The 24,221-nt window shown below is 52.3% G+C and overlaps 8 protein-coding genes across 8 annotated transcripts in view; 5 read left to right on the top strand and 3 right to left on the bottom strand.

Annotated features, from left to right (window-relative positions):
- Positions 1–21,771, bottom strand: part of LOC102419061 — a 40,401-nt gene extending 18,630 nt beyond the window's left edge. The window contains exons 1-2 of the mRNA XM_023746660.1: positions 21,482–21,771; positions 7,208–7,618 (exon numbers count right to left, since the gene is read on the bottom strand). Coding sequence (XP_023602428.1) covers positions 7,208–7,618; positions 21,482–21,767 — 697 coding nt within the window. The 5' untranslated portion in view covers positions 21,768–21,771. The remainder of the gene's footprint in view (positions 1–7,207; positions 7,619–21,481) is intronic.
- Positions 2,384–3,097, top strand: LOC102417162 (histone H1.2). Its single transcript, XM_023746656.1, has one exon. It carries the CDS (start codon positions 2,408–2,410, stop codon positions 3,047–3,049), a length of 642 nt encoding a protein of 213 aa, XP_023602424.1. The 5' UTR covers positions 2,384–2,407; the 3' UTR covers positions 3,050–3,097.
- LOC102417800 (histone H2A type 1) lies at positions 8,532–9,115 on the bottom strand. Its single transcript, XM_014447810.2, has one exon. It carries the CDS (start codon positions 9,097–9,099, stop codon positions 8,707–8,709), a length of 393 nt encoding a protein of 130 aa, XP_014303296.1. The 5' UTR covers positions 9,100–9,115; the 3' UTR covers positions 8,532–8,706.
- On the top strand, positions 9,404–9,944 carry LOC102418119 (histone H2B type 1-B). Its single transcript, XM_006105692.3, has one exon. The coding sequence runs from the start codon at positions 9,439–9,441 to the stop codon at positions 9,817–9,819; it is 381 nt and encodes a 126-aa protein (XP_006105754.1). The 5' UTR covers positions 9,404–9,438; the 3' UTR covers positions 9,820–9,944.
- LOC102418432 (histone H2A type 1) lies at positions 13,429–14,054 on the top strand. The gene has a single exon (XM_006105693.3). It carries the CDS (start codon positions 13,459–13,461, stop codon positions 13,849–13,851), a length of 393 nt encoding a protein of 130 aa, XP_006105755.1. The 5' UTR covers positions 13,429–13,458; the 3' UTR covers positions 13,852–14,054.
- LOC102418736 (histone H3.1) lies at positions 14,563–16,686 on the top strand. Its single transcript, XM_014447809.2, has one exon. It carries the CDS (start codon positions 15,057–15,059, stop codon positions 15,465–15,467), a length of 411 nt encoding a protein of 136 aa, XP_014303295.1. The 5' UTR covers positions 14,563–15,056; the 3' UTR covers positions 15,468–16,686.
- On the top strand, positions 18,938–19,263 carry LOC102424579 (histone H4). Its single transcript, XM_006105711.3, has one exon. It carries the CDS (start codon positions 18,952–18,954, stop codon positions 19,261–19,263), a length of 312 nt encoding a protein of 103 aa, XP_006105773.1. The 5' UTR covers positions 18,938–18,951.
- Positions 21,772–22,407: 636 nt separating the features above from the next.
- LOC102419369 (histone H3.1) lies at positions 22,408–22,967 on the bottom strand. Its single transcript, XM_006105696.3, has one exon. The coding sequence runs from the start codon at positions 22,855–22,857 to the stop codon at positions 22,447–22,449; it is 411 nt and encodes a 136-aa protein (XP_006105758.1). The 5' UTR covers positions 22,858–22,967; the 3' UTR covers positions 22,408–22,446.
- Between the last annotated feature and the right edge of the window lie 1,254 nt (positions 22,968–24,221).

Genomic DNA, 24,221 nt, shown 5'->3' with positions numbered 1-24,221 from the left:
CCTACTGGGGATGTGCCCGCAACCAAGGTACATGCCCTTGACCAGAATCGAACCTGGGACCTTTCAGTCCGCAGGCCGACGCTCTATCCACTGAGCCAAACTGGTCAGGGCCCACACAGCTCTTTCTTGATGGCTGGGCACCCTCAGCCTTGTTTCAGGTGGGAAGGGGTTCTTTGCCCATAGAATCCGAGCAGAGGGGCATGTTCTTATTTTATCTTTTTAGAGAATATAGGAAGATGATGAAGGTGCTTTAGTTGTTTGTAGTTTCAAGAATCTGCTATGATTCTTAGACCCAAAGTCACACGGACGGATGGCAGGTCAAAAGTGTTTTTCTCCGGCTGCTAACTCGTCCATTACTCATCGTATTAGGCTGGTAATTCCCAGGACGTGAGCAGGAGTAGACACAGTTTTCAAATGTTGAACGAATGGTATTCAATGGAACCTTGGGGTTACCCTTAGTCTAAACCAAGATCCTCGTTTCTCCTTCAGCCCTGCATGTATCTGCTTAAGCCTCTTTGCCACCTCACACAATGGGTTCACCGCTTGGCGTGTCTGCGCCAAAAGGCACACAGCTCTTGTTGGAAGAAAACGTTTTTAGTTCTGACTGTGACAAGGGAGGTGCTGGAATACTTTTCCGAGCTCTGTCTCACAGAAGGAAGGTTTACCGATGGCTTCTCGACACCATTTGGTTCAGCACATGCTGATCTCTTCTTTGCAGTTGGCAAAACTTCACCGCGTTTGGCTAGTAGCTACACTGGACTTCTCTGCGGGGGGCTCAGCGTGGTCAAGTTCATCAGGTTGGCCTTGTGTCTGCAAAGCCTGTGCTACCTTCTCCCCTGGAGAGAAAACGGTAAGAACCGCCCAACCTGGAGACACTCACACCTTCGATGACCACAATCTCCGTCTGGCACCTCTAATACACATTGGCGGGTAGCCATATGTTTGAGTAGGAACTTCTGGGGAGTTGTCGTACTTCCTTTGTCCCTAAACACAAAATACATTCCCATTAAGTATATGAGCAGAACGTTTACCCAGCCTTTTCTTGCAGGACTACATCACAATGGCTTTGAACCCAAGGGCACCATAGGAAGTAACAAACCTTAAAGCGGCAAAGCAAATCTTGCAATAGACGACCTCAGGCCAACAGTAGGAGGGATGGGAAGAGGTGAATTCATAAACTAAAATAAAAAAGGCATCATAATCTACATGTTCCAGTGCTTTCCCTCTTTTTCTTTTCTAAATGTTTCCATTCCTTTTTTTATGTTTCGAATCTATAGTTCACCTTATAAGTCAAAGTGACTCTAATTAAAAGACAGTCACTTTATCTCCACCTACAGGTGTGAGCTCCCACTGAGAGGGTGTTGTATACCCTGACCTGTTAGGTGTTGCAACTGGAAGCAACCCAAAGGTTTCATGGCAAAATTCGCCTCTCTACTGCTGCATACCAAAACAAATCATCAATAACTAAAGGCTTGTTTGGAAACAGACCCTCGCAATGCCCCTTCCCCCCCGCGGAGTCTTCTGGGGGCGCTGGGCAGGCTGAGTGGGTCTTCCGGCCTCGGTTATTGTCCCTCTTCTGAGGGCCAGACCCCCTGCCGTGTCCAACGCAGAGGGGAACCTGAGAGCTTTTAAAAACAGCCCAATGTCTCCACTTTGGAAAGTGAAAAGGGTGCCCCGCCCCCATGGACGGAAAGAGGGATTTGCTAAAGGATTTTTTCAATGTCTTCACATCAAAGATGTGAGTCTCCAACCCGCCACCACCCAGGGCCCCCCCGGGAACTTAGGGACCCCCCTCGGATCCCTCCCTAACTGCTCTGGGCTGGTCCAGAACCGGGTCCCAGTCCCCAGTCCCTGTGCGTCTGCACGCAGAATTCACCCAGGACCTGTGTTACTTCCCTTGCGAAGAAACCGAATTACCGTGGAATTTTAAGTGACAACGACCTCGTGTTGGTCCCCATAGGAAGGTGAACATGTGCCCTACCCCCCCTGAGAAAAAGAACTTTCCAGGGCCAAGGAGCGAACAGGTAATTTAGAAGAAAAACAGAAAGTGGTCTCCGATGGTCCTGGACTTGCCTGGGAGTTGGGGGAGTTGGGGGCCCCTGGACGCGGCGTCTTTGCAGTTACAGGAAAAACAAGTGCCGGGCAGGAAGCCTGAGGCTTCTCGGATTCTTTTCCGACCGGCCCCGGGGCGTTGGGTGCGGGGGATTTTAATATTTTCCCCCTTTTGTGAAGTGTAACAAACACAACTTGGGCGCGCGGCGGCGGCGCGGAGCCTGCCAGCCGAGGGCGGCGGGAGCACCAATCAGCGCGCGCCTGCGCTCTATATATTCGGCGGCGGCCGGCGCTGCGCCATCGGCGCTTCGCCACTTTCCCCAACTCTTTCTAGACCTTCGCCATCAGCATCGCCATGTCGGAGACCGCTCCCGCCGCGCCCGCCGCTGCGCCCCCCGCGGAGAAGACCCCCGTGAAGAAGAAGGCGGCCAAGAAGCCCTCCGGGGTGCGCCGCAAGGCGTCCGGGCCGCCCGTGTCCGAGCTCATCACCAAGGCGGTCGCCGCCTCCAAGGAGCGCAGCGGCGTGTCGCTGGCCGCGCTCAAGAAGGCGCTGGCGGCCGCGGGCTACGACGTGGACAAGAACAACAGCCGCATCAAGCTGGGCCTCAGGAGCCTGGTGAGCAAGGGCACCCTGGTGCAGACCAAGGGCACCGGCGCCTCGGGCTCCTTCAAGCTCAACAAGAAGGCGGCCTCCGGGGAGGCCAAGCCCAAGGCCAAGAAGGCGGGCGCGGCCAAGCCCAGGAAGCCCGCGGGCGCGGCCAAGAAGCCCAAGAAGCCCGCGGGGTCCGCCACCCCCAAGAAGAGCGCCAAGAAGACCCCGAAGAAGCCCAAGAAGCCGGCGGCGGGGGCGGGAGCCAAGAAAGCCGCCAAGAGCCCCAAGAAGGCGAAGGCCGCCAAGCCCAAGAAGCCGGCGAAGAGCCCGGCCAAGGCCGTGAAGTCCAAGGCCGCCAAGCCCAAGGCCGCCAAGCCCAAGAAGGCGGCCCCCAAGAAGAAGTAGGCTCACACCCGCTTCTACAACCCAAAACGGCTCTTTTCAGAGCCACCACTGGTCTCAAAAGAGAGCTGAGCACTCACCCGCCGTCCACCCCATTCTCCCCACCCCGTTAACCTTTTATCCTAACGCAGTGTCGCTGGAGCGACCTCGGAGGGGCCTGCAGACCCCGGGAGGAGGGGTTAGTGTGGGCCTCGGGGGACGGTCGCTGAGGTAACAGGCAGACCATCCGCGTTGGGAACGGGCTGCTGTGGGGGGACAGTTCCTGGTCCGGTGAGCGGTACCGCCCGCGGCAGCCCCGGCCCCACGGGCCTGTGGACAGGGACGCAATCCCCAGTCATACCAGCCCGTTCCCGAGCCGCGGGGATGGCACCATTAGGCCAGGGAAGCTTTCAAAAGTCCCGCCCGCTCGCGGGTTGGCGCGCGCCCGCCGCCCGTCGTCCTCGTCCTGGATGCCATTGGACAGTGGCAGCTGCTGTCGCACGTTTGCTTTTTTTTTTCTTTTTTACTTGTTTTGGCTTTTTTGTTGTTGGGTTGAGTTTGCCCTTCTCGCTGGGTGTGGCGATGCTTCTGGCATGTTTTGGAAAGTCAGGCTGCTATGTCCTGGGGCGTCTTTTGGCCTCCAGCCCTGGGAGGAGGAGGCGCGGGCGCCTTCTCGCTCATTCTTTTCATTCCCGTTTTTCTGGCGACAAGAAAGAGCCCTGGAGGAATGGCTGCCGCCCAGGTCTCGGCAGCTGCGGGGTCTTTCTGTCCTTCGGACCCTGTAACCTTGAACTTGGGTGTGACCGGTCGGAGCGCATCAAAAACAACCTTTGGTCGCCATGTTGTCCTGACAGGAGGCTCCCCACCCTCCGTTAGACAAACATGTAACCCCTGAAGATTCTTTAAACGCCGAGAGAGAGAGAGAGAGAGAGAGAGAGAGAGAGAGAGAGAGAGAGACCCAAGTGTCTTTCCATGCAGGAGGAAAAGCGTCGGTGAGCCTTGGATCTGAGTCTGAGGGGTGATGTCAGTAAGGGCGTTAGTTCTCATCGACAGTGTCATCCGTGGGTTGTGTTACACTCGGGGCGTTTCTGCTGGATGCAGCCCAGCGGGCAGTTTCAATTCTGCACAACTTGCAGGGAGAGGGGCCTCGGGGCCTGCCGTGCAGTTCTATCTGCATCTGTTGCCCCAGCTCCTGGGAGGTAATTCCCGCATTAGGGGGGGCGAGGGGGGTGACTCGAGTTCATGCGCCCCGCCCTCCCTCCTGGGCAGAGAGAGCTTAATCTTCGTCGTCTGTGTAATCACTTTGAACAGAAAGACTCACTCAGGACTATAATACACACGAAGAAAGACGGTTGTCTCATGTTTTTCCCCATTTTTCTGTTAATTTTACATTTAAAATAATTGTGAGCCCTCTGCATGTTCGTGTACAAGTATGGGTACGAATATATGGATCATTTTTGATATGTGAATGCATGGATGGACTTATGTTAGGATATTTAGGATATATGAATGCATATGGATATTTTCCTCAAAACCATTTACTAACTGCCTTTCCTGCCTCTCCTGCCCTCCCCAGTCCACCCCCGCTTGAGATAGGACCTTTGTCACAGGTAAATTCCATGCAGGGGTGAACGAATTCTTGGTTTTCTCTTTTGTCCCTTTGATCTCTCCAGCCATTCCTAAGGCCAGATCACACTGGTTTCAGTACTGTTCACAGCTCTGCAATGCTGAGAATATATGAACCATAGTAGATATGCAAGTAATTGGATGTCAAATAAACAGATGTTATAATATAACCTGAATAGCTGATTTCCTCTCATTATCCTTTCCAGAATTCTCTGGTAATTCTGTTTTTTGTTTATTTTGCTTTTACTTTGGGAAGCTCCCCCTTCCCACCCACGCAGAAACCTTCAACACCCTATTGATAGTCTTGGGATTTTGTTTTTATAAATTAAACTGAGGAGATGTTTCATATTCAAGAACTTTTCATGTTTTCCCATTCAAATAGTTGGTACTTTTCTCGTAATACCTATTCCTATTTTTATTACCTCTATTCCCAGTTATTTTGTTTTCTCTGTTCCTGCTGGCAATAGCGATCTAATATTCTAGATTGCTTGAGGGCCAGTATTCCATCAAGTGTACATAGAAAATACCCAGTGACCGAAAGAATCTGTGCCTGAGCCAATTTATCTCCACGGCAGTGCTAGCTGTTCATAGCCACATAAATAAGGAGCAAAGACACAGGTGAAACCATTCTAAAAAGATGGTTTATTTAACCCAATATGTCCAGAACATAAGATCACCCTGAGGTATGTAACATGGAACCCCCTTTTCATGCACAGGTGACTTATTTTTCCACTATAAATTGATGTTCACTATCTAGTTTTGTCTTTGTAATCTAGTGAAGGTTTTAAAGAGTCACCAAGTTGCATAAACTTCAGGCCTCAGAAAATTTTTATCTATTCCCTATTATCTTGTTTTATATTTGGAAAGTTTCAAGAAGGAACACATCAATGCTTCTGTGTTTATTAAAAAGGGGCCTGGGTGAAGGAGAGACAAGTTCTACAGTGGCTACCTTTTGTGGATGAGAAAGCAGTGCTGTAATGCGTTCCTAGCCGGGCAGGTCATAGTGGGCAGTACTGCCCCAGGCACAGAACATTTTAGTAAAAGGCTTATCTTTGCCTTTGAAACTCAGCAAAGAGCTCGCCTACCTGGTGGTGCTGACAGTAGCCAGTTATGCGGACACCAAGGTGCAGAGAAAGGACCAGGCACTCCGTCGGTGTTAAATAATTTAAATTATATAAAACCCCAACTCCCCAACAGTGTACCCACAAGGGTTTTACAGAACGAAAGTCCTCATGAGTGAGGGGTTTGGGGCCGTGGGTCCTGCTGGCTGGTCAGGTTTCATGAGGGTGTGGCCAGGGAGAGCCATGCAGCTCCAGGGCTCAGGAACTGAATTTAGGCCTCGACCTTATCTTTGCTGTAGGCATGGAGACAGACAGGAGCTGGGCAAGGACAATGGGCCAGGTACAGAAGGTCAACAGGGTGGAAGCAATCAATGGTAGGGTGGGCCCTCGCCCCAGGGAGACTTCCCCTCCCCTGCCCTCGACTTTTCTCCCTGAAGATAACATCTGGGCCTGTTTTATTTCAGCTCCAGGCCCAGATAAGCAGCAAAACCAGCCATGGCTGACCTTAGAACCAGCTGCGTTGAATAATGTCCCCCTGCTCTGGTGCCTGCCACTCCATCAGTGGAGACCACAGCCCTGAATGGACGCACCTGGGAAGCTGCTGAGTATTCTATCGAGATGTGTCCCTGGGATCTCCCCTAAAATCCCAGCCTTTAAAGCCCTTAGGATGGAGGACCCAGTGCGCTCTCTCCGGAGCACACCCTTCCCTGATGGCAGGAGTAACGGTGTTCAGGAGCCTCTAAAGTACACTCATAAACCCTGTTGTCTGACTGAATTCCACTGAACAGGACACAAGGAGATAGTCAATACTGCTTCTGACAATTAAAACAAGCTTCAATTATTTGAGAATTTCTTGAAAAATTGAAATCCAATAAAAAGCTACCATTAGCTTCTATCTATGCGGTGAAACTTCAGTACCTAAATGTCATAAGAAATCCAAAGAAAGACAACTACCTTATGATCTCACATGCGGAACCTAAGGAACAAAACTGACAGGATAGGAAGAGGCAGGAACACAGGGAACAGTCTGACAGCTGTGGGAGGGGAGGCCTGGGGTGGGGGTGGATGGAGCAAGGTGAAGGGATTAGGGAAAGTACTTAGATGCACAAGCCATGGAAAGAGAAAACAGTATAATGATGCGGAGGGGTGGGAGATCTGTAAGGCATTATACGGAACACATGCAGGTACTCAGTATTTATAATTGATGCACTGCAACCTAAAGGGATTTCACGTTAATATAGAAATCGCCAGTAAATAGTAGGAAGTTCAACATTAGTATCCTTGTCCTTACCTACTTACAATTTCTAGTTTCCCCAGTAATTTCTAGTTTGGGTAGTTACAGCCTTTTTTACGTGAAATTGTGGGTGGCTCTGAAAAGAGCCTTTGGGTTCCGGTGCAAGTGGGTAGGACGGAGCTCACGCCCGCTCCCCGCGGATGCGGCGCGCGAGCTGGATGTCCTTGGGCATGATGGTGACGCGCTTGGCGTGGATGGCGCACAGGTTGGTGTCCTCGAACAGCCCCACCAGGTAGGCCTCGCACGCCTCCTGCAGCGCCATGACGGCCGAGCTCTGGAAGCGCAGGTCGGTCTTGAAGTCCTGCGCGATCTCGCGCACCAGGCGCTGGAAGGGCAGCTTGCGGATCAGCAGCTCCGTGGACTTCTGGTAGCGGCGGATCTCGCGCAGGGCCACGGTGCCGGGCCGGTAGCGGTGCGGCTTCTTCACGCCGCCCGTGGCCGGCGCGCTCTTGCGGGCGGCCTTGGTGGCCAGCTGCTTGCGGGGCGCCTTCCCGCCCGTGGACTTGCGCGCCGTCTGCTTGGTCCGAGCCATCGCAAAGCACCAGAGGTAGCAAACTGCTAGGAGAATGAGAGCGCGGGCTCTCAACCAGTATATATAAGGCGAGGCCCGCTCTCATTGGATAAGGCATCTGTCCATCAAGACCCGTAGGGAAGTTATTGGAAGCCCCATCCACTTCCGGACCGCAGGCCTCCTGGGCGTTTGGACCGGAAATTAACTTCTTTCTCCCACCCACCCTTTCATCTGCGGCTGTTGCCTAATCTTTCTCGCTTCTACCGTCTTTACCTCTTTTCTCTACAATGTTCTTTGGCTTTTCTCCGCAGAACTTAATGTAAATATTACCATTATATGTCTTGTTTCCTGAATAAAAATTTTAAATTTTGGCTCCGGAAACGGGCTATCGTCTGATCTTTTTGAAAAAGCGCGCGCTACACGGGATTGGCCAAGTGATTTTTGAATCTCATTCAAATTTAGGAAAGCCAATTTCCCGTCCGTTTCTTCATTTCTCTTTTTAAGTGTAGAGGTTTTAAAATGTTTCTTAGGCTTTTTCTAAATGCTACTTAACTCGATTTCGCATTTGGTGTTATAGCTACAGTAACATTTACTTTTCACTAACTAGCATTCTCATACGTTTCACAATTTCAACTGAGAGTTGTGGGAAGTGTGGTTAAAGAAACCCTCAAGCGTGTACGTGGTACAAAAAGATGACTGAGCCTTCTTAAAGCCATGCTGCGCCCCGTGATGAGCAGCTCCGCCTAAGGAACCTGACTCGGAGGCCAGCAGTGTTGCTGTTACTTACAATCCACTAGGGCCCCGGTAGATGGGAAAATTGGTGATAATGTGTCCTATTGAGATGCAAAACAACTCAAGAGAGTTATTGCCCCATGGGTCACTAACTATATTTGCACTTAAATAGTCACCTTTCACCAAGCCTTGTTGCCCTCCTGTTTTCTCCCGGTTTAACCCCCAGGGCTTGCAGCACTCATCACCTTAATTACCTGTGATTGTCAAGTGTCCGGGTACCCATTTTCCTTTGCTGATGCTAAATTGTTTTTATTGGAGTTAATGTTCACACACTGCCATCTACTGGTAGGCTGAGGAATTAGTCGCTGTTAAAAACGGACATTTCCGAGCAAGCTCTTTAGTGAAAGCGTGGGTGGCTCTGAAAAGAGCCTTTGGTTTGGATGTTGCGATTTGCTCCTTATTTGCCCTTGGCCTTGTGGTGGCTCTCGGTCTTCTTGGGCAGCAGCACGGCCTGGATGTTGGGCAGCACGCCGCCCTGCGCGATGGTCACCTTGCCCAGCAGCTTGTTGAGCTCCTCGTCGTTGCGGATGGCCAGCTGCAGGTGGCGCGGGATGATGCGCGTCTTCTTGTTGTCGCGGGCCGCGTTGCCCGCCAGCTCCAGGATCTCGGCCGTCAGGTACTCCAGCACGGCCGCCAGGTACACGGGCGCGCCCGCCCCGACGCGCTCGGCGTAGTTGCCCTTGCGGAGCAGCCGGTGCACGCGGCCCACGGGGAACTGCAGCCCGGCCCGCGAGGACCGCGTCTTGGCCTTGGCGCGCGCCTTGCCGCCCTGCTTACCGCGTCCGGACATATTGGCAAACTCCTAACGTGCAGAGAAAGCTGCTGCAAAAAAGCGATATAAGGATGTTAGGTTGAAGAAACCCTTTTATAGTTACAGCTTGGATAGCGCGATAAGACATCTGATTGGTTAAAATATGTTCTGTCCAATAGAAAAGAGAACTGTGTATTTCTTATTTGCATAGACCACGCCCCTCGGCGCCATGTAGTGACTAACCAATCAGAAGTGAGGATTCTTAATTCCTCATTTACATTGAGAAACATATATATACTGAATGAGCTCGCAGCTCTTCACCCTTCATCTTTGTTGTGGAAACTGCGACCAGCAATTCTACAGCCTTTTGCAAACGCCATGCCGGAACCTTCCAAATCGGCGCCCGCCCCGAAGAAGGGCTCCAAGAAAGCCATCACCAAGGCTCAGAAGAAGGATGGCAAGAAGCGCAAGCGCAGCCGCAAAGAGAGCTACTCCATCTACGTGTACAAGGTGCTCAAGCAGGTGCACCCCGACACCGGCATCTCGTCCAAGGCCATGGGCATCATGAACTCGTTCGTCAACGACATCTTTGAGCGCATCGCGGGCGAGGCGTCGCGCCTGGCGCATTACAACAAGCGCTCGACCATCACGTCCCGGGAGATCCAGACGGCCGTGCGCCTGCTGCTGCCCGGCGAGCTGGCCAAGCACGCCGTGTCCGAGGGCACCAAGGCCGTCACCAAGTACACCAGCTCCAAGTGAGGTGCTGCGGCCCCTGTCAAACCCAAAGGCTCTTTTCAGAGCCACCCACTTTCTCTGAGAAAAGCTGTAACTGCCGTTTCTGAGCGAGGTCACTTTCATGCTGTGGGTTCAGTTTGAGCCCTGACTTCCTTGTGGCAAAGTCAGCCCAGGTTCCATCTCCAGGGTCGCTTGGTTTTAAGTGAACGTGGTGCTGGGCCCCAGGGCTGTCCAGTTCATGTTTTATCCCACCTTCAAGGTGCCCTTAGGGCTCTAGGTGTTCACTGAGATGCACCTGCAAAGGGTCCCTTTCCGTACCCTGCAGGTTTCCGATGGGTTTGGAATTCCCCCGCTGGGTAGGAAAGCCGATCAAGGACTTCAGAGAGCAGGGCCCCCAGAGGAGTTCTGATCTGGGCTGATCGTGTGGGAGGAGGGTGGGTCTGGGCAGCCAAACGGGCAGGTAGGGGGGCGCTCCTACCCGGAGCCTGCACTCACCTCGTCTTGCTCCTGGGGCACTAGTTTCTGTGGGGTCCGCCTCGAGCCCTTTGCACACAGGTGACCTGAGATGGCTCTGATTTCTCATTAGAAGTGTTTACCGGTGGCCACAGTCGGTCTGAAACGCCTGTGAATTTTTTTTTACGTCCTAGTAATCCGGGCTGCCACCGCCTGGGCCTTGGGCGGTTCAGCGATTCCCCTAGAAGGGTGGGGAGGGTGGGTTCCCGCTCTGATAAGGGACAAAGGATTTGAATTTCCCGCCCTTCCATCCACGTGTGGCGCCACCTCCTGGCTGACAGCGCTGGTGGGGGGGAAGGGCGTGGAGGGGAAGAAGATGTGCGGCCTGCTATTTGCAATCCTTTTTCCAGAGACGCTGGGACTCAAAATCCAATCCAAACAGACAGGAAAGCCCTTGGGTGGGGAAGAGGGTCCGAGGGGTGGTCCCCGTCTCGGGCTGGGGGAGGGGAGGAAGAGCCGGTGAAGAATCGCTGCTCACTGCTTATTTCTGAGGTGGGGGCGGGGGGGGGGGGATTTTCCTTTGGTGTATGAGCACGATGAAGAAATACTGTAAAATTTAAAGTTGAATTTCTCAAAAAGGAACCCCTTTTAAAGGAAAATTAATTTTCCCCCCCACAGCCCAACATAACAGCCGAACAATGTATGAGAAATTCTTTCTTTCTTGGCATATGCAAAATATAGTTTTGAAAAACACACTTGCCTTAAAAGTCAATAATTTTTGCTGTATAGATTATAAAAAGGCCCTCCCCAAATAAGCTTGTTAGTGAATTCAGGCTGTAGTTTAAGAATCACAAACCCTCGTGCTCTTCCCTTGAGGGGGAAGCGCTGGCAGGTGAGATTACTTCTTATCCTATTTAAGGTGACCTCAGGAGGGGTTATTTTCACCCCATTTTATCCTATACAACTTTGCCTGCCTGCTTGCTTTCAACTTTGCAATCTGTCCCCCGTCCCTCCCCTCTCATTTCTTCTAAATATTTAATACTTTCCCTAAAACGATACTCTTAATTGACAACCTTAGAGAAAAACACCAGGCCTCCTAAACGCAAACCTATAAATGTTATCTGTTCGGATACCTGGCTGATGCTTCACAAGTGAACGAGGAAATAAAAGGAGTCACCCTGGCCTGTGTCGCTCGGTTGGTTAGCATCGTCCTCGGCACCAAAATGTTGCTGCTTCCATTCCTGCTCAGGACACATGCCTGGGTTCGGGCTCTATTTCTCATCTCTCTCTCTCTCTCTCTCTCTCTCTCTCTCTCTCTCTCCCCCTCCCTTCCTCTCTCCTAAAAATCATTAAATATATATATTTTTTAATTCAGATGCCTAGACTCCATGGCAGCTCCCCAGATCTATAGTGGGCAGTAGTGACAAGACAGAAACAAATTTGTTCATCTCCCCAGGTGATTCTGACCAGGCACCAACTTTGAACACAGGGGTCAGTCCCATCAGCTTAAGAGAAATCCTGGAATGGTTAGCAAACTACAGGGTTCCCTGCTTAGGGTGATCTACTCACAAATGAGGGGTGGTTGTCGTTACATCTATTTACTCGCAGCAAGTAAAGGGGACAGGGGCTCACCTCCAATGCTGTCTGCAGAAGGGAGGCTAGACAAGGCTTATACACACCATGTGGTCAATTTCATGTTGATTTCTTCTTTGCAATCAGCTACAGGTACCTGGTTGGGTTGGAGCCGAGCGCATCTGCTTACAGCTGTGTCTGCAAAATACTGTTGCACATTTTAACATTTAGCAAGAGAACCGTTGGGGAAGCACTAACAAGACCTCGAGACCCTTGTCCTCACCGAAGGGTTTATACACGCACTTCCCTAATAAACACCTACATTTTCTCCAGAGCTGCTGCTCTCTGTCAACAAAGAAAACAGGCAAATAACCTGGACGAGATCCCCAACTCTCTTTTCAGTCATAAAAACCCCTACCCAACAGCGGGGTTCTGGGTGCCTGGAGCCAGATGAAGAGGACCGGGAGACTTTTAGTTTGGAGGGAAGATGACTGAGAATCCTGAAAAGAGAAGAAAGGTCCACAAAGAGACAGGTAACAGGAGGTCCAGAGACTGTGCACAACCGGGACCGAGATAGTGAAACCGCACAACCACGGGGCCTGGGCTGCCTGTCACTACGGGAGCCATTTACGAAGAGACAGGGTTGGATCTTACGTGAGCGCTAAGTACAGTAATGCCGGCAGTATGGGCGAGCAGCATGCCATCCACAAAGTCTGCTCGGCCCCCACCGTAAGCCAGCTGCTTATATTGGGTAGAAGGACAAAGGTGACGTGGGAACAAAGGGATTACAGGCACAGAACCACCACAGGTTGCAGGCCATGCAGGCTGGAGGGCGGCTTTCTGAAATAACCAGCATCCTGAGTGTGGTGCCCAAGTGGGAAAAGAAGGGGTGGAGGGATGGGAGCGGCTCTGGGAAATAATGGCAAAGGCTTTTCACCCAGGAGTTCACAGTCCTTGGTGCCATTAATTATTAGTAAATAACCAATGTGGGCGTCCACGTTTCACGTTCCTAAAATGAAGGCAGTGCTGACGCTCTACACTTCCAGGCCAACCTGAACGCCTCCTACCCAAGATATGAGGGACATGGAGACCCAGCGGCTGTCTTAGGCCACCTCCTCTGCAGGTTTCATTGTTCAGATTCTTTAAGAAGCCTGGGGCCACCGAAAGGATTATTTTCCCCTTTTCCCTATTTTCTGAGCTCTAAAAGAGCTAAAGCAACGCGTGGCATCAAGTACCTATTTTTCTTTCTTTTTTAGATGTACCTCTTAAATGTTATCTATTTAGAAATTGCCCTGCTTGTATTTCTTTCCAAAAGACGAATAACCAATTGTCTGAGGACAATAATTCCTGCCTGACTGCGTGTAGGATAGTATTTCGGGGGGAAAAAAACTAATTGATTCAATGATTAGTAAAGAAAGAAAATAAAGGTTCATCAGACCAGATTACAATGGAGCAAAGAAAAAAAAAAAAAAACCTCGTCTCCTATGCAAATGAGGGAGGCAGGCTCTACGTTCCCATTGGTTCTGGGGAAGTGCATGCCTGCTACCTCCCGTTAGTATAAATACTTGTCTTGCTGCCCCTTTAGTTCCATCTCTCTGATCTGGTGCTTAGAAGGCGCTCGCTTCTTCTCAAGAAATCATGTCTGGACGCGGCAAGCAGGGCGGCAAGGCGCGCGCCAAGGCCAAGACGCGGTCCTCGCGGGCCGGGCTGCAGTTCCCCGTGGGCCGCGTGCACCGGCTGCTCCGCAAGGGCAACTACGCCGAGCGCGTCGGGGCGGGCGCGCCCGTGTACCTGGCGGCCGTGCTGGAGTACCTGACGGCCGAGATCCTGGAGCTGGCGGGCAACGCGGCCCGCGACAACAAGAAGACGCGCATCATCCCGCGCCACCTGCAGCTGGCCATCCGCAACGACGAGGAGCTCAACAAGCTGCTGGGCAAGGTGACCATCGCGCAGGGCGGCGTGCTGCCCAACATCCAGGCCGTGCTGCTGCCCAAGAAGACCGAGAGCCACCACAAGGCCAAGGGCAAGTAAGGACCCTGCGTTCCTTTGGCAACAACGCAAACAACTAAACCAAAGGCTCTTTTCAGAGCCACCCACCTTCTCACTGAAAGCGCTGGCACTTTCCATACCGGAGCGGAGGCTTGAAAGGGATCTTAGCTGTAATTTCTCAGCCTAACAGTAGATGGCAGTGGGCAAACGCGCCCCGAAATGCCACTATTTACTCCCAATAAAAACAAGTTTAACATCCACTAAGTAAAACGGTAACGGAGCTACTGGACATCACGGGTAATTAGGGGATGAATACTGTGGGCCCTCAGGGTAGAACCATGGAGACTAGATGGGACCAATGCTTGGTGAAAGGGGCCATTTAAATATAAGTGCATTTAGTAAGCAACAGGGCAATGAAACCGCCCTTCATTGGTTTTTGCATCTTCATGGGACACATCATCCTTTACTCCATCTCCTACGCCACGGCCCCAGTGGGGTGAGTACGGAAGCCCTACTGCTCCCCGTGGACTTAGGTCACAGGCGGAGCTTCTCAACACGGGGCCCAGCGTGACTGTAAGGCCCACGGTCGTCTTTTTTGTGCCACTTACACGTTTGAGGATTTCTTTTTCCTTAACCACACTTGTGGCTACAGTCTCAGCTGAAGTTGTGATACGTATGGGAAAGCTAGTCAGTGGGTAGTAAATGTCACTGTAGCTAGAACACCAAATGTAAAATCAAGGTAAACAAAAAAGCCCACAGAAACGTAAATTTATTTAGAGAAATTAAGAAACTGACAGGAAATCAGCCCCCCTAAACTTGAATGAGGCTCAAAATTTGCTTGGCCAATCCCATGTAGCGCGCGCTTTTTCAAAAAGATCAGACGGAAGCGTTTTCGGGGGCGAAAACTAAAATTCTTCATTTAGCAAACAATGTATATTTTTTAATACTTACAGTAAGTTCTGCGCAGAAAAACCAAAGAACATTGTAGAGAAAAGACGCAGAAAAGGGTAGAGGCCAGAAAGACTGGAAAACGGCCGCTGTTGAAAGGGTAGGTGGGAGGAAGATGTTAATTTCTGATGCAAACGCCCCGGAGGCTCCTGGGATGCGGAAGTGGACGCGGCTTCCAATCACTTCTGGTGGGACTTGATGGACAGATGCCTTATCCAATCAGCGTGGGCCTCGCATTATAAATAATCGTTGAAAGCGCTCACGCTTGTTCAGTGGTTCCCGGCTCCTGGCTGTTAGGAATGGCTCGCACCAAGCAGACGGCGCGCAAGTCCACGGGCGGCAAGGCGCCCCGCAAGCAGCTGGCCACCAAGGCCGCCCGCAAGAGCGCGCCGGCCACGGGCGGCGTGAAGAAGCCGCACCGCTACCGGCCCGGCACCGTGGCCCTGCGCGAGATCCGCCGCTACCAGAAGTCCACGGAGCTGCTGATCCGCAAGCTGCCCTTCCAGCGCCTGGTGCGCGAGATCGCGCAGGACTTCAAGACCGACCTGCGCTTCCAGAGCTCGGCCGTCATGGCGCTGCAGGAGGCGTGCGAGGCCTACCTGGTGGGGCTGTTCGAGGACACCAACCTGTGCGCCATCCACGCCAAGCGCGTCACCATCATGCCCAAGGACATCCAGCTGGCGCGCCGCATCCGCGGGGAGCGGGCGTGAGCTCCGTCCTGCCCACTTGCGCCGAAACCCAAAGGCTCTTTTCAGAGCCACCACATTTTCACTTACAAGAGCTGTGCGCAAACCGTTAATTTATTTCCAGGCAGGAATTACCGCCCTGCGCCTAGAGTGTGAGTTCTTGACTTGGTGTAGGAAGTATTTGAGAACACAAGTCCAGGGGTTTTTGAAAATAAAACCGTGGAGAATAGGAAACCAGGAAGGGCCTAAGGTAGAAGAAGCACAGGGAGAGACCAAGCCGGGCTCCCTGGGCTCCAGAAAGAACTGGGCCAAGTCGGGTTGCTGACCGCTCCCTGTGATAACAACCATGAGCCAAGGTGTTTTCCCGGGTCCTGTCTCGACGCTGTAGAATGAGCTCCTCGGACCAGAAGATTTAAGCAAAGTGTGGAAGTTATTACAGGCAGGCTCCGACTCCCCGGAAGAGGAGGGGGGCCCAGTGGTGGGCTGCCCGCTGTACCCTTGTGGTCAGGGGTATGTATGTATGTGCTACAAGCTGCTCTTCTCTACCTGTGTCGCCACCTGCATGATTCCCTCAATTGTTTTTGCCCAACAACGACCTGAACTCTCTCTGTTTCTATGAGTTCGTACCCCTTGTAGCTGCAGGCCCTCCCTTGGTTTCCCATGCCTCCCGCTGAGTCCAGAAACATTTTCTTGCTTCTGCTTGGTTGGTTCCTGTGGTTACGCTGCTCTAACTGTCATGTCTGCCCCTGCCCTATGTTCCCCCTGCCTTCGTTTTCCGCCGGACCCCTGCCCTATCTGCCTGCGTTTCAAGTTAACCCTCTTACCTGCGGAGTCAGAGAAAAAGGGACTTGGGTAGGTTCGAAGGGTTAGACCAAGACAAAAACCACAGGCCCAAACCTAGATTTAATACCCGATCTAATTGCAGTTCCGACCTCTCCCAGGAATGTCACTAAACCACCAGTTTGGAATTTTCCGGTAAAGCTCTAGTAAGGTCATGGGTCGCATGGGCCCTCTCCATCACATGAGAAAGAAGAGGCAGCCTGCGGGATGAAAATGCTCTTATTCTCTTTCCCCAAAGAGAAACCCTTTCTTCACCTTTGGTGATGGTTACTTGCTCTGTCCCTGTTCCTAGAAAACTCATTTATTTTGTACAACTCCTAGGAGCACCCTTCTAGTTAGTTACAAGTCTGTTGCTGCCCGGTTCAGGAATTGGTTAATAAAGCCAATTAGTTATTCAAATGGACTCAGTTGAATTTTGTTTTTAAAAACAATAAAATGCCGTCTCTTATTTTGAACATTGTATTCTAAGGGCCTCATGTATATCTTAATGCTCTCATGTAGTAGTTCAGCAAAATTTTGAAAATATTGCAAACCTCTAGGAATGATTGCATCTTTATCACTGTCACTTGCGTACAATTCCTTCTGTTAACGTAAAAAAAACCATTGAAACCTGTAAAAAAAATTTGTGAGATTATTTGAGCCAAACTGTCAACATATGCCAGGAAGCAGAACCTCAACGAATTTAGATAAGGTTACATTTGTATTTACACATTTGCAATCAAAGGAGGGATGCAGGTGGGTTACATGAAATTCATTGGTGGTAGATTAAGGAGGAGGAATAAAGCAAAGCAGGGGAAATCCCTGGGATTGGATAAAAAGTAAAATGATGGACACATGCTTAGGTGGGTGCAGGAACAATTAACATGATAATGAAGGAATTTGTGGCATCTGTCCTGGCGCCCAGCACATTTGGCTGTGCCCCAGGGGCTCCAGAAAAAGGGAAGTTACAAGTTACCCAGACATTTCAAGGGTATGTTCTCATAGATGCAAAAAGACAGATAGGCTCAGTTAAGGTAAAGGTTGACCTTGTCAGTGAAGATACCGGCCTAGGAAGTAACTGCCCACCATAACTGCTTTAGTTAAAGTTTAATTTCAGACCATCCTTTGTGGTGACTTTAGGTCTCTGAGTTTGCAAGACCGCCATGCAGGCCTCCCCTGAGCTGTCAGGTCAGCATGTGGCCCCTTTTGTCCACACTTCTAGCTTCAGCATTTATGACAGCTTTCCTGGAATTGGATGATCCAGCCCCAGGGAAGGGCGAGCACCCCTCCACCCTCTGCCTTAGGCCAGAGAACAGGGCGTCAGCCCCTGGAATCCACATTCTTTCCCTTTGCGAACCCCATTGTTTAAATGCATGAGCTCAACTTGTTTAAAGGGAAGCACACTGCCCATGCTCGGGTTAGGCTGGAAATGCTCTGGAACCCTGCCTTGTGCTTTAGTGCTGCCTGTATTATAAATATTTTACACAGAAGTCAGGGCGATAGGAACTTATTGTCAAAGAACTATCAGCTGTAACCGGAAAGGGGGCCTGGCCCTGAAGGGTCTGCCTAGGGCAGCCGGTAGGGTGTGGGTTGGAGACTTGGTGGAGGAAACAGTTCACAACGGGAGTCGGGGTGAACTTTCAAGGACCTGTATTAAAGCTGGGGACCCAGAAACAAGGAAGGGCTGGGGACGTGATCCAGGCTGCACTGCTTGGCTCCCTAAAAGTCAGGGGGAAGGGGCCTTGGGGCAGGTTCAGGGGCTTTGTCTGGGACGAACTGCTGCTGCCCTGGTCGCTGGCCTCGTGGGGTTCCTTAGAGCTTAGAAGATGCTTCATGGGGGGAGTTGGGGAGGGGGCTTACTCCTGGGGAAAAGAGCGCACACTTCGTTTTGAAGGGTTTTAAAGGCTGGGCATTTAGGGAAGTTCTTAGGGGAGATCTCTAAGAATCCCCATCAGCTTTGTGCTGACGCACCAGAATGAGATTTATGCTCTTAGCGTCACCTGTCCTTGGGCTTGTTGGCAAATGGCGCTGATGGGATGCCTGCTCTCTGTCGCCCTGAGTAAGTGGTTTAAGCTCTCTACGCTCTGGGAAGAAGCGCAAACTACTCTTAAGTGTCCCTGGTTTAGGGAGACAGGGCTCACCAGGTGGCTGCACACTGCCGTTTCGCCCTCTCGGTTCCCCTGTCCCGCTTGGCCCGGCTTACAGCCTGTTCCATGATCCTGTCTCAGTTATGGACAAGTGCGCGTCCTTTGCGTGGAGACGGCCAAGAAAACTCAGCTTGACAGACAGGCCAGTAGCAGCCTGAGAGCAGCCCCCTCACCAATTCCAGACCCAAAGCCTGGCTGGGTTGCTTGGCAACCCATTTACCAATTCCTTTGTCCCTTGCGGTTTGGGCTTCTTTTAATTCCATGTTGGAAATGATCCAAAAATATCCATGGGCTGAACACACCCACAAAGGAGCTAATTTCGTTTGCGTACACGGTAGACCCTCCTGCTCGGGATTTCTTATTTTCTAAATAACAGAAAATCTCCTTACTCCGTGTTTCCTTGAGGGTCTAGAAGCAGGGGCGGGGACTCGGCTGTTTCCCGCCTTTTCCGGGCTGTTTCAAACCAGGTCCGCCCCCTGGCTATTTAAGAGGCTGCAGCCGCCAGCGCGGGAACCAGTGCCTCTGACTTCTGCTCAGTCACCATGTCCGGTCGCGGCAAAGGCGGGAAGGGCCTGGGCAAGGGCGGCGCCAAGCGCCACCGCAAGGTGCTGCGCGACAACATCCAGGGCATCACCAAGCCCGCCATCCGGCGCCTGGCGCGGCGCGGCGGCGTCAAGCGCATCTCCGGGCTCATCTACGAGGAGACGCGCGGGGTGCTCAAGGTCTTCCTGGAGAACGTGATCCGCGACGCCGTCACCTACACGGAGCACGCCAAGCGCAAGACGGTCACGGCCATGGACGTGGTCTACGCGCTCAAGCGCCAGGGCCGCACCCTTTACGGCTTCGGCGGCTGAGCCCGTCCCCCCGCCTCGTGTCCCCCCAAAGGCCCTTTTCAGGGCCCCCCACTCCCTCTCGGAAGAGCTGCGCGCGCTGTCGTGCTCGTGTTTCTGTGGACACGTTTTCTCGTGTTTGATGGCGGGGATTTCAAGCTTTGGCAGGAGCTGCAGGCTCCATGGGGGCTCCTCCGGCAGTTTCTATGCAGGGCCCCACAGTCGCGGCGCCCTGGGCCCTTTGGGAGGGATTGGGGGCTTCCGGGGGTCATCCTTAGGAAGAGGCAACCGGGATGGGCACGAATTTAAAGTTCTAGGGCACTTAGGGTTTTCTTTTTCTGGCAGGGACACCCCTTGTGCCCTGTGAAAGGATCAAGCAAAGACAAGCCTGGTTGGGGAGCAGCAGTTTGCAGAAACGCGGAGCCCTAGAAGCGTCGCTGGCCTAGTTCTTAGTTCAGGAATTAAATGTTTCTGCAAGTTGTGGATCTGCGAGGGTGCAGCCAACACCTCCCCCCCCCCCCCAAGGGAGTCAGATCGATTAAAGTTAGACATTTCCAGCGAAACCTGGGCTATTCCAACTGGATTTGCCCTGGCGACGTCACGAAGGGTTGACATTGGACTCCTGTCCTTCACCCAGGCTTCGGGCTCAGTGTCGTCACCCCCATTTTCCCCACAAACTGGGTGAGCTCAGGTTTAAATGTAACTAGGCCTTGCTTAGGTCCATTCTCACGCCGGCCCCCCCTTGAGCCCCAGGCTAAGCAGTTTGTAAATTCCATAGAATAGACGAAGGGGTCAGTGTCCTAACGCCGGTCCCTGACCTCTTCTGCGACCTGCGGCCTCACAGCACTTGGGACGGAGCTCGCTCGGTCACAGGCTCTGCTCTTAACCTGCTGTGACTCCTAACATTGTTTCCCCGGACACTCCCCCGCCCCTTAAAAAAAAAATCATGGGCTGTTTAAACACAATGGGTTGGCACATCGGTTTTTAATAGTCTGCATCTTAGAACCTTATGCATATTTGCATAACTCATGGACGCAGACAGCAGGGTGGCGAAGGCCTGGGGGTGGGGGTGGGGCGGGCTGGAGGTCAATGGGGGAAAGGGGGACATATGTAATACTTTCAACAATAAAGATTCATTTAAAAAATACTCTGCGTCTTTGAAAATGTTCCTTACCATCATTCTTAAATAAGTATATTTTTATTGATTTTCAGAGAGGGAGGAGAGAGAGAAAAATCAATGATGAGAGAGAATCAGATCGGCTGCCTCCAGCACGCCCCCTACTGGGGATCGAACCCGCGACCGGGGCATGTGCCTTGACCCGGAATGGAACCCTAGACCCTTCAGTCCCCAGGCCGACGCTCTATCCATTGAGCTAAACCAGCCAGGGCGCCATCATTTTTTTTCTTTTAATGGTCTATCACCTCTCCCCTACCTGAATGCAGTGAATGGGATTCAGAATGGAGGCAATACTAGCTAGACTTGAGTTACAAGGCTACACAGATGTCAGACTTAAATTTGCCTTAATCTTGTTCATTTCAACCACAGCACCGACACTCGGCACACAAACGGGTGTAGGATGACCTTTGTAGCAGCCATTTTGGAGGAGGGTGGCCCTGAAAGGCGGAGGGAGGGGAGAGCAGGGGCCGCAGGGCAGAGAGTCTGTGCCCAGGGGGAGCCCCTCCTTCCCAAACGCCAGGTGAGGCCTCGGGCTGTGAGACCCCGAGTTAGAGCCGCGCCTCCTGGTCTAGTGGACGGTGATTCACTCTGCTCCGCCCGGGGCTTGGGGAGGGCCCGCCTGCAAGTGAACGGAAAGGACAAGGCCCAGCGCCATTGAAACCCAGCACCACCGGGTTCGGGGAGGAGGCGGGAGCGGGGGGGCGGGGTGAGCGCATCCTTCCCGACATAGGCCCGGGCTAGGAGCCAGCCTCCAACTGGGAAATCCTATTTTACCCAACCCGAGTTCCCCTTCCCTTTTTCTCCCTCCCCCAATCAGACCTGCTCCCGAGAACTGAGGGCGCCGCCACTCGGGTCCCTACGCAGCCTGGGTGAGGCGCCCCCATTGAGCCTGAAGCTCCAGCTAAAGGTTAAGGCCCCGTCGGCATCCAACACGAGAAACTGTGGCCACAGGAACATGAGCACAACGCGAGCAGCTCTTCCGAGAGGGAGTGGGCGGCCCTGAAAAGGGCCTTTGGGGGGAGCCGGGGCGGGGACGGGCTCAGCCGCCGAAGCCGTAGAGGGTGCGGCCCTGGCGCTTGAGCGCGTAGACCACGTCCATGGCCGTGACCGTCTTGCGCTTGGCGTGCTCCGTGTAGGTGACGGCGTCGCGGATCACGTTCTCCAGGAAGACCTTGAGCACCCCGCGCGTCTCCTCGTAGATGAGCCCGGAGATGCGCTTGACGCCGCCGCGCCGCGCCAGGCGCCGGATGGCGGGCTTGGTGATGCCCTGGATGTTGTCGCGCAGCACCTTGCGGTGGCGCTTGGCGCCGCCCTTGCCCAGGCCCTTCCCGCCTTTGCCGCGACCAGACATGGCTTTGCAGGTAGAGAAGCAGAAGCAACTGGCGAGGAGGGAAAGAGCGGGTTCTTATATAATCCGCCAACCCCTCCCCCCCCCATCCACCCCTCCCTCAGCCGAGGTAGTGATTGGACAACGCGCTGGCGGGACATGTGACGTCACCGCCCCTCCCTTGGTCCCTCCTCCAAACCCGAGGGCGGGGGGAGCCAGAGCCCAGCTTGAAAGAGTATTATTGATTGTTCTTTATCTGCAGTTACTCTACGGGACCCTGAGGAAACTCAAGGTTCCAAAAGATATTTCAAGCAGGAAAGACAACATGAAAAGGCAAAAAGGTCACTTGACAGTAAACTTTGACAAGATCACAGGTAGAAATGGACGTTCCTAGTAAATGACAAGCCTGCTTTTGAGATTTGGGCCGTATTAACCCTTGAAATGCCAAGTCTTTCACGTCCCTCAAACTTTGGATCTTAATTAGGGCTTTAGGGAAGAATAGCACTGAAGCTAACATGGGGAAGGGCAGGTAGTTTCCACGGTGCAAACTCGGGGTAATGTGTACCTATGTGCTAGTTTACGCCCGAACTACCAAGCACATGAATGCTTATACTAATCCACTGCGGGTAGGGAGCGTTTCAGCCCTTTCCTGCAAAAGGTGGGTGGCTCTGAAAAGAGCCTTTGGGAAAGGAAGACGTGAGAATCAGGCCCGCTCCCCGCGGATGCGGCGCGCGAGCTGGATGTCCTTGGGCATGATGGTGACGCGCTTGGCGTGGATGGCGCACAGGTTGGTGTCCTCGAACAGCCCCACCAGGTAGGCCTCGCACGCCTCCTGCAGCGCCATGACGGCCGAGCTCTGGAAGCGCAGGTCGGTCTTGAAGTCCTGCGCGATCTCGCGCACCAGGCGCTGGAAGGGCAGCTTGCGGATCAGCAGCTCCGTGGACTTCTGGTAGCGGCGGATCTCGCGCAGGGCCACGGTGCCGGGCCGGTAGCGGTGCGGCTTCTTCACGCCGCCCGTGGCCGGCGCGCTCTTGCGGGCGGCCTTGGTGGCCAGCTGCTTGCGGGGCGCCTTCCCGCCCGTGGACTTGCGCGCCGTCTGCTTCGTACGAGCCATGACTAATAAAGCAAGAAAATAGGCAGCAGATTGTAGAACAAATATGTCTCCTGGAATCACCGCTGCTATTTATAGGAAGTCGTGTGCAGCGATTGGGTGAGGAAAATGTTTAGATATGACGTTACAGGTTCTGATTGGGGTATATTGGAGCTTTTCAACAACGGTGCAGTTTGATATTTTTTTACTTTTGTTCTCCACCGTATCCGATTTTCATAATCTGAGTTCAAAGCTTTGAGCATTATGTTGTCATAAAAGTGCAAGCATTGGCCTCAATGGTACTACAGCTTTTTAGTTCTGTGTATTTATTTGGTTCTTGGGAAAGGAGATATTGCCGCTGCCACCACCTCCTCCCCCGACCCCCCCACCCCACTCCCGCCATTCCTGTTGCACAGCCGGAGATCAGGCAAGTTTCTGTAACCTTTTAATGGACAGAAGGGCTTCTTTAAACCTACAAGACAGTAAATCACAGAAATGGCCCCTGTAACCAGGCGCCTTTTGTTACGTGTTTGTGTTCTGTGTCCTACACTTGGAATTTCTGAAACTCACGTTTCTAAAACCATAGTACTCTTCCCCGGTGCGAAAAAACTGTGACGCCCAGCACCAAAGTGGATGCACAGCGCCCTGGCCCAATAGTTGGCTCTTGGACCCTAAGGAGAACTACTTAACAATTTCAAGACCTCACCTTTTACTTAATTTTTTTCCAATCTTGAAAGATACAAACGTGGCTCTTTTTTTCACTAGGATGAGGGAGACCAGATTGTAGTGTATTTTGATTAGCTGAGTCCATTATGGCGAACAGCCAGGTAGTAAGCAGATCCTAGCATCCGTCGTTGGCATAGGTAAAGGCTCCTCAGCCTAAAAGACTTAGTTTAGCATTTCCATTTTAAAAGCTTCCTTTGATTACCATTTGACTTATCACCCCCAGTTAGATTTCTTTACATCTTTCCAAAAATACACACTCCGTCTTGGAGGAATATTTATACCTGTGTCATTATAACTGTCCTCTTCGAAATTCTTAGAAATTATGTGATGTATTTTTAAAAGGTAGACTCTCCCGAAAGTGGGAGGTAGAAACGGTGGTAAAGAAGACGGAGGCAATGTGTTTGGGACCCTGACATTAGTGGATGAACAAATCCCTAGGTTGCTGAGTAAACGGGGAAACCCCGGGTAGCAGAGGAGACGACCGGTTTGAGAACCGCGGCAGCGCGCGCGCGGGAACATGACGTCACTGCCTTGGTTTTCCCGCCGCCGGCCCGTCGGACATTTGCATTGTAAAGGCATTTAACCGCTCTAAGGTCTCAGACAGATCAGGAAGTTGGCGCTAATTGTCCCCCGGGGTGTGTCTTTTCACTTTTCAAACGCAC

Source organism: Myotis lucifugus, unplaced genomic scaffold, assembly GCF_000147115.1.
Source record: "Myotis lucifugus unplaced genomic scaffold, Myoluc2.0 scaffold_716, whole genome shotgun sequence".
NCBI classification, from domain to species: Eukaryota; Metazoa; Chordata; class Mammalia; order Chiroptera; family Vespertilionidae; genus Myotis; species Myotis lucifugus.
The sequence above is the reverse complement of the archived record's forward strand: the minus strand, read 5'-3'. Positions and strand labels throughout refer to the sequence as shown.

Coding starts and splice junctions, on each gene's coding strand:
- LOC102417162 (XM_023746656.1), top strand. CDS start 2,408: ATGTCGGAGACCGCTCCCGCCGCGCCCGCCGCTGCGCCCCCCGCGGAG.
- LOC102417800 (XM_014447810.2), bottom strand. CDS start 9,099: ATGTCCGGACGCGGTAAGCAGGGCGGCAAGGCGCGCGCCAAGGCCAAG.
- LOC102418119 (XM_006105692.3), top strand. CDS start 9,439: ATGCCGGAACCTTCCAAATCGGCGCCCGCCCCGAAGAAGGGCTCCAAG.
- LOC102418432 (XM_006105693.3), top strand. CDS start 13,459: ATGTCTGGACGCGGCAAGCAGGGCGGCAAGGCGCGCGCCAAGGCCAAG.
- LOC102418736 (XM_014447809.2), top strand. CDS start 15,057: ATGGCTCGCACCAAGCAGACGGCGCGCAAGTCCACGGGCGGCAAGGCG.
- LOC102424579 (XM_006105711.3), top strand. CDS start 18,952: ATGTCCGGTCGCGGCAAAGGCGGGAAGGGCCTGGGCAAGGGCGGCGCC.
- LOC102419369 (XM_006105696.3), bottom strand. CDS start 22,857: ATGGCTCGTACGAAGCAGACGGCGCGCAAGTCCACGGGCGGGAAGGCG.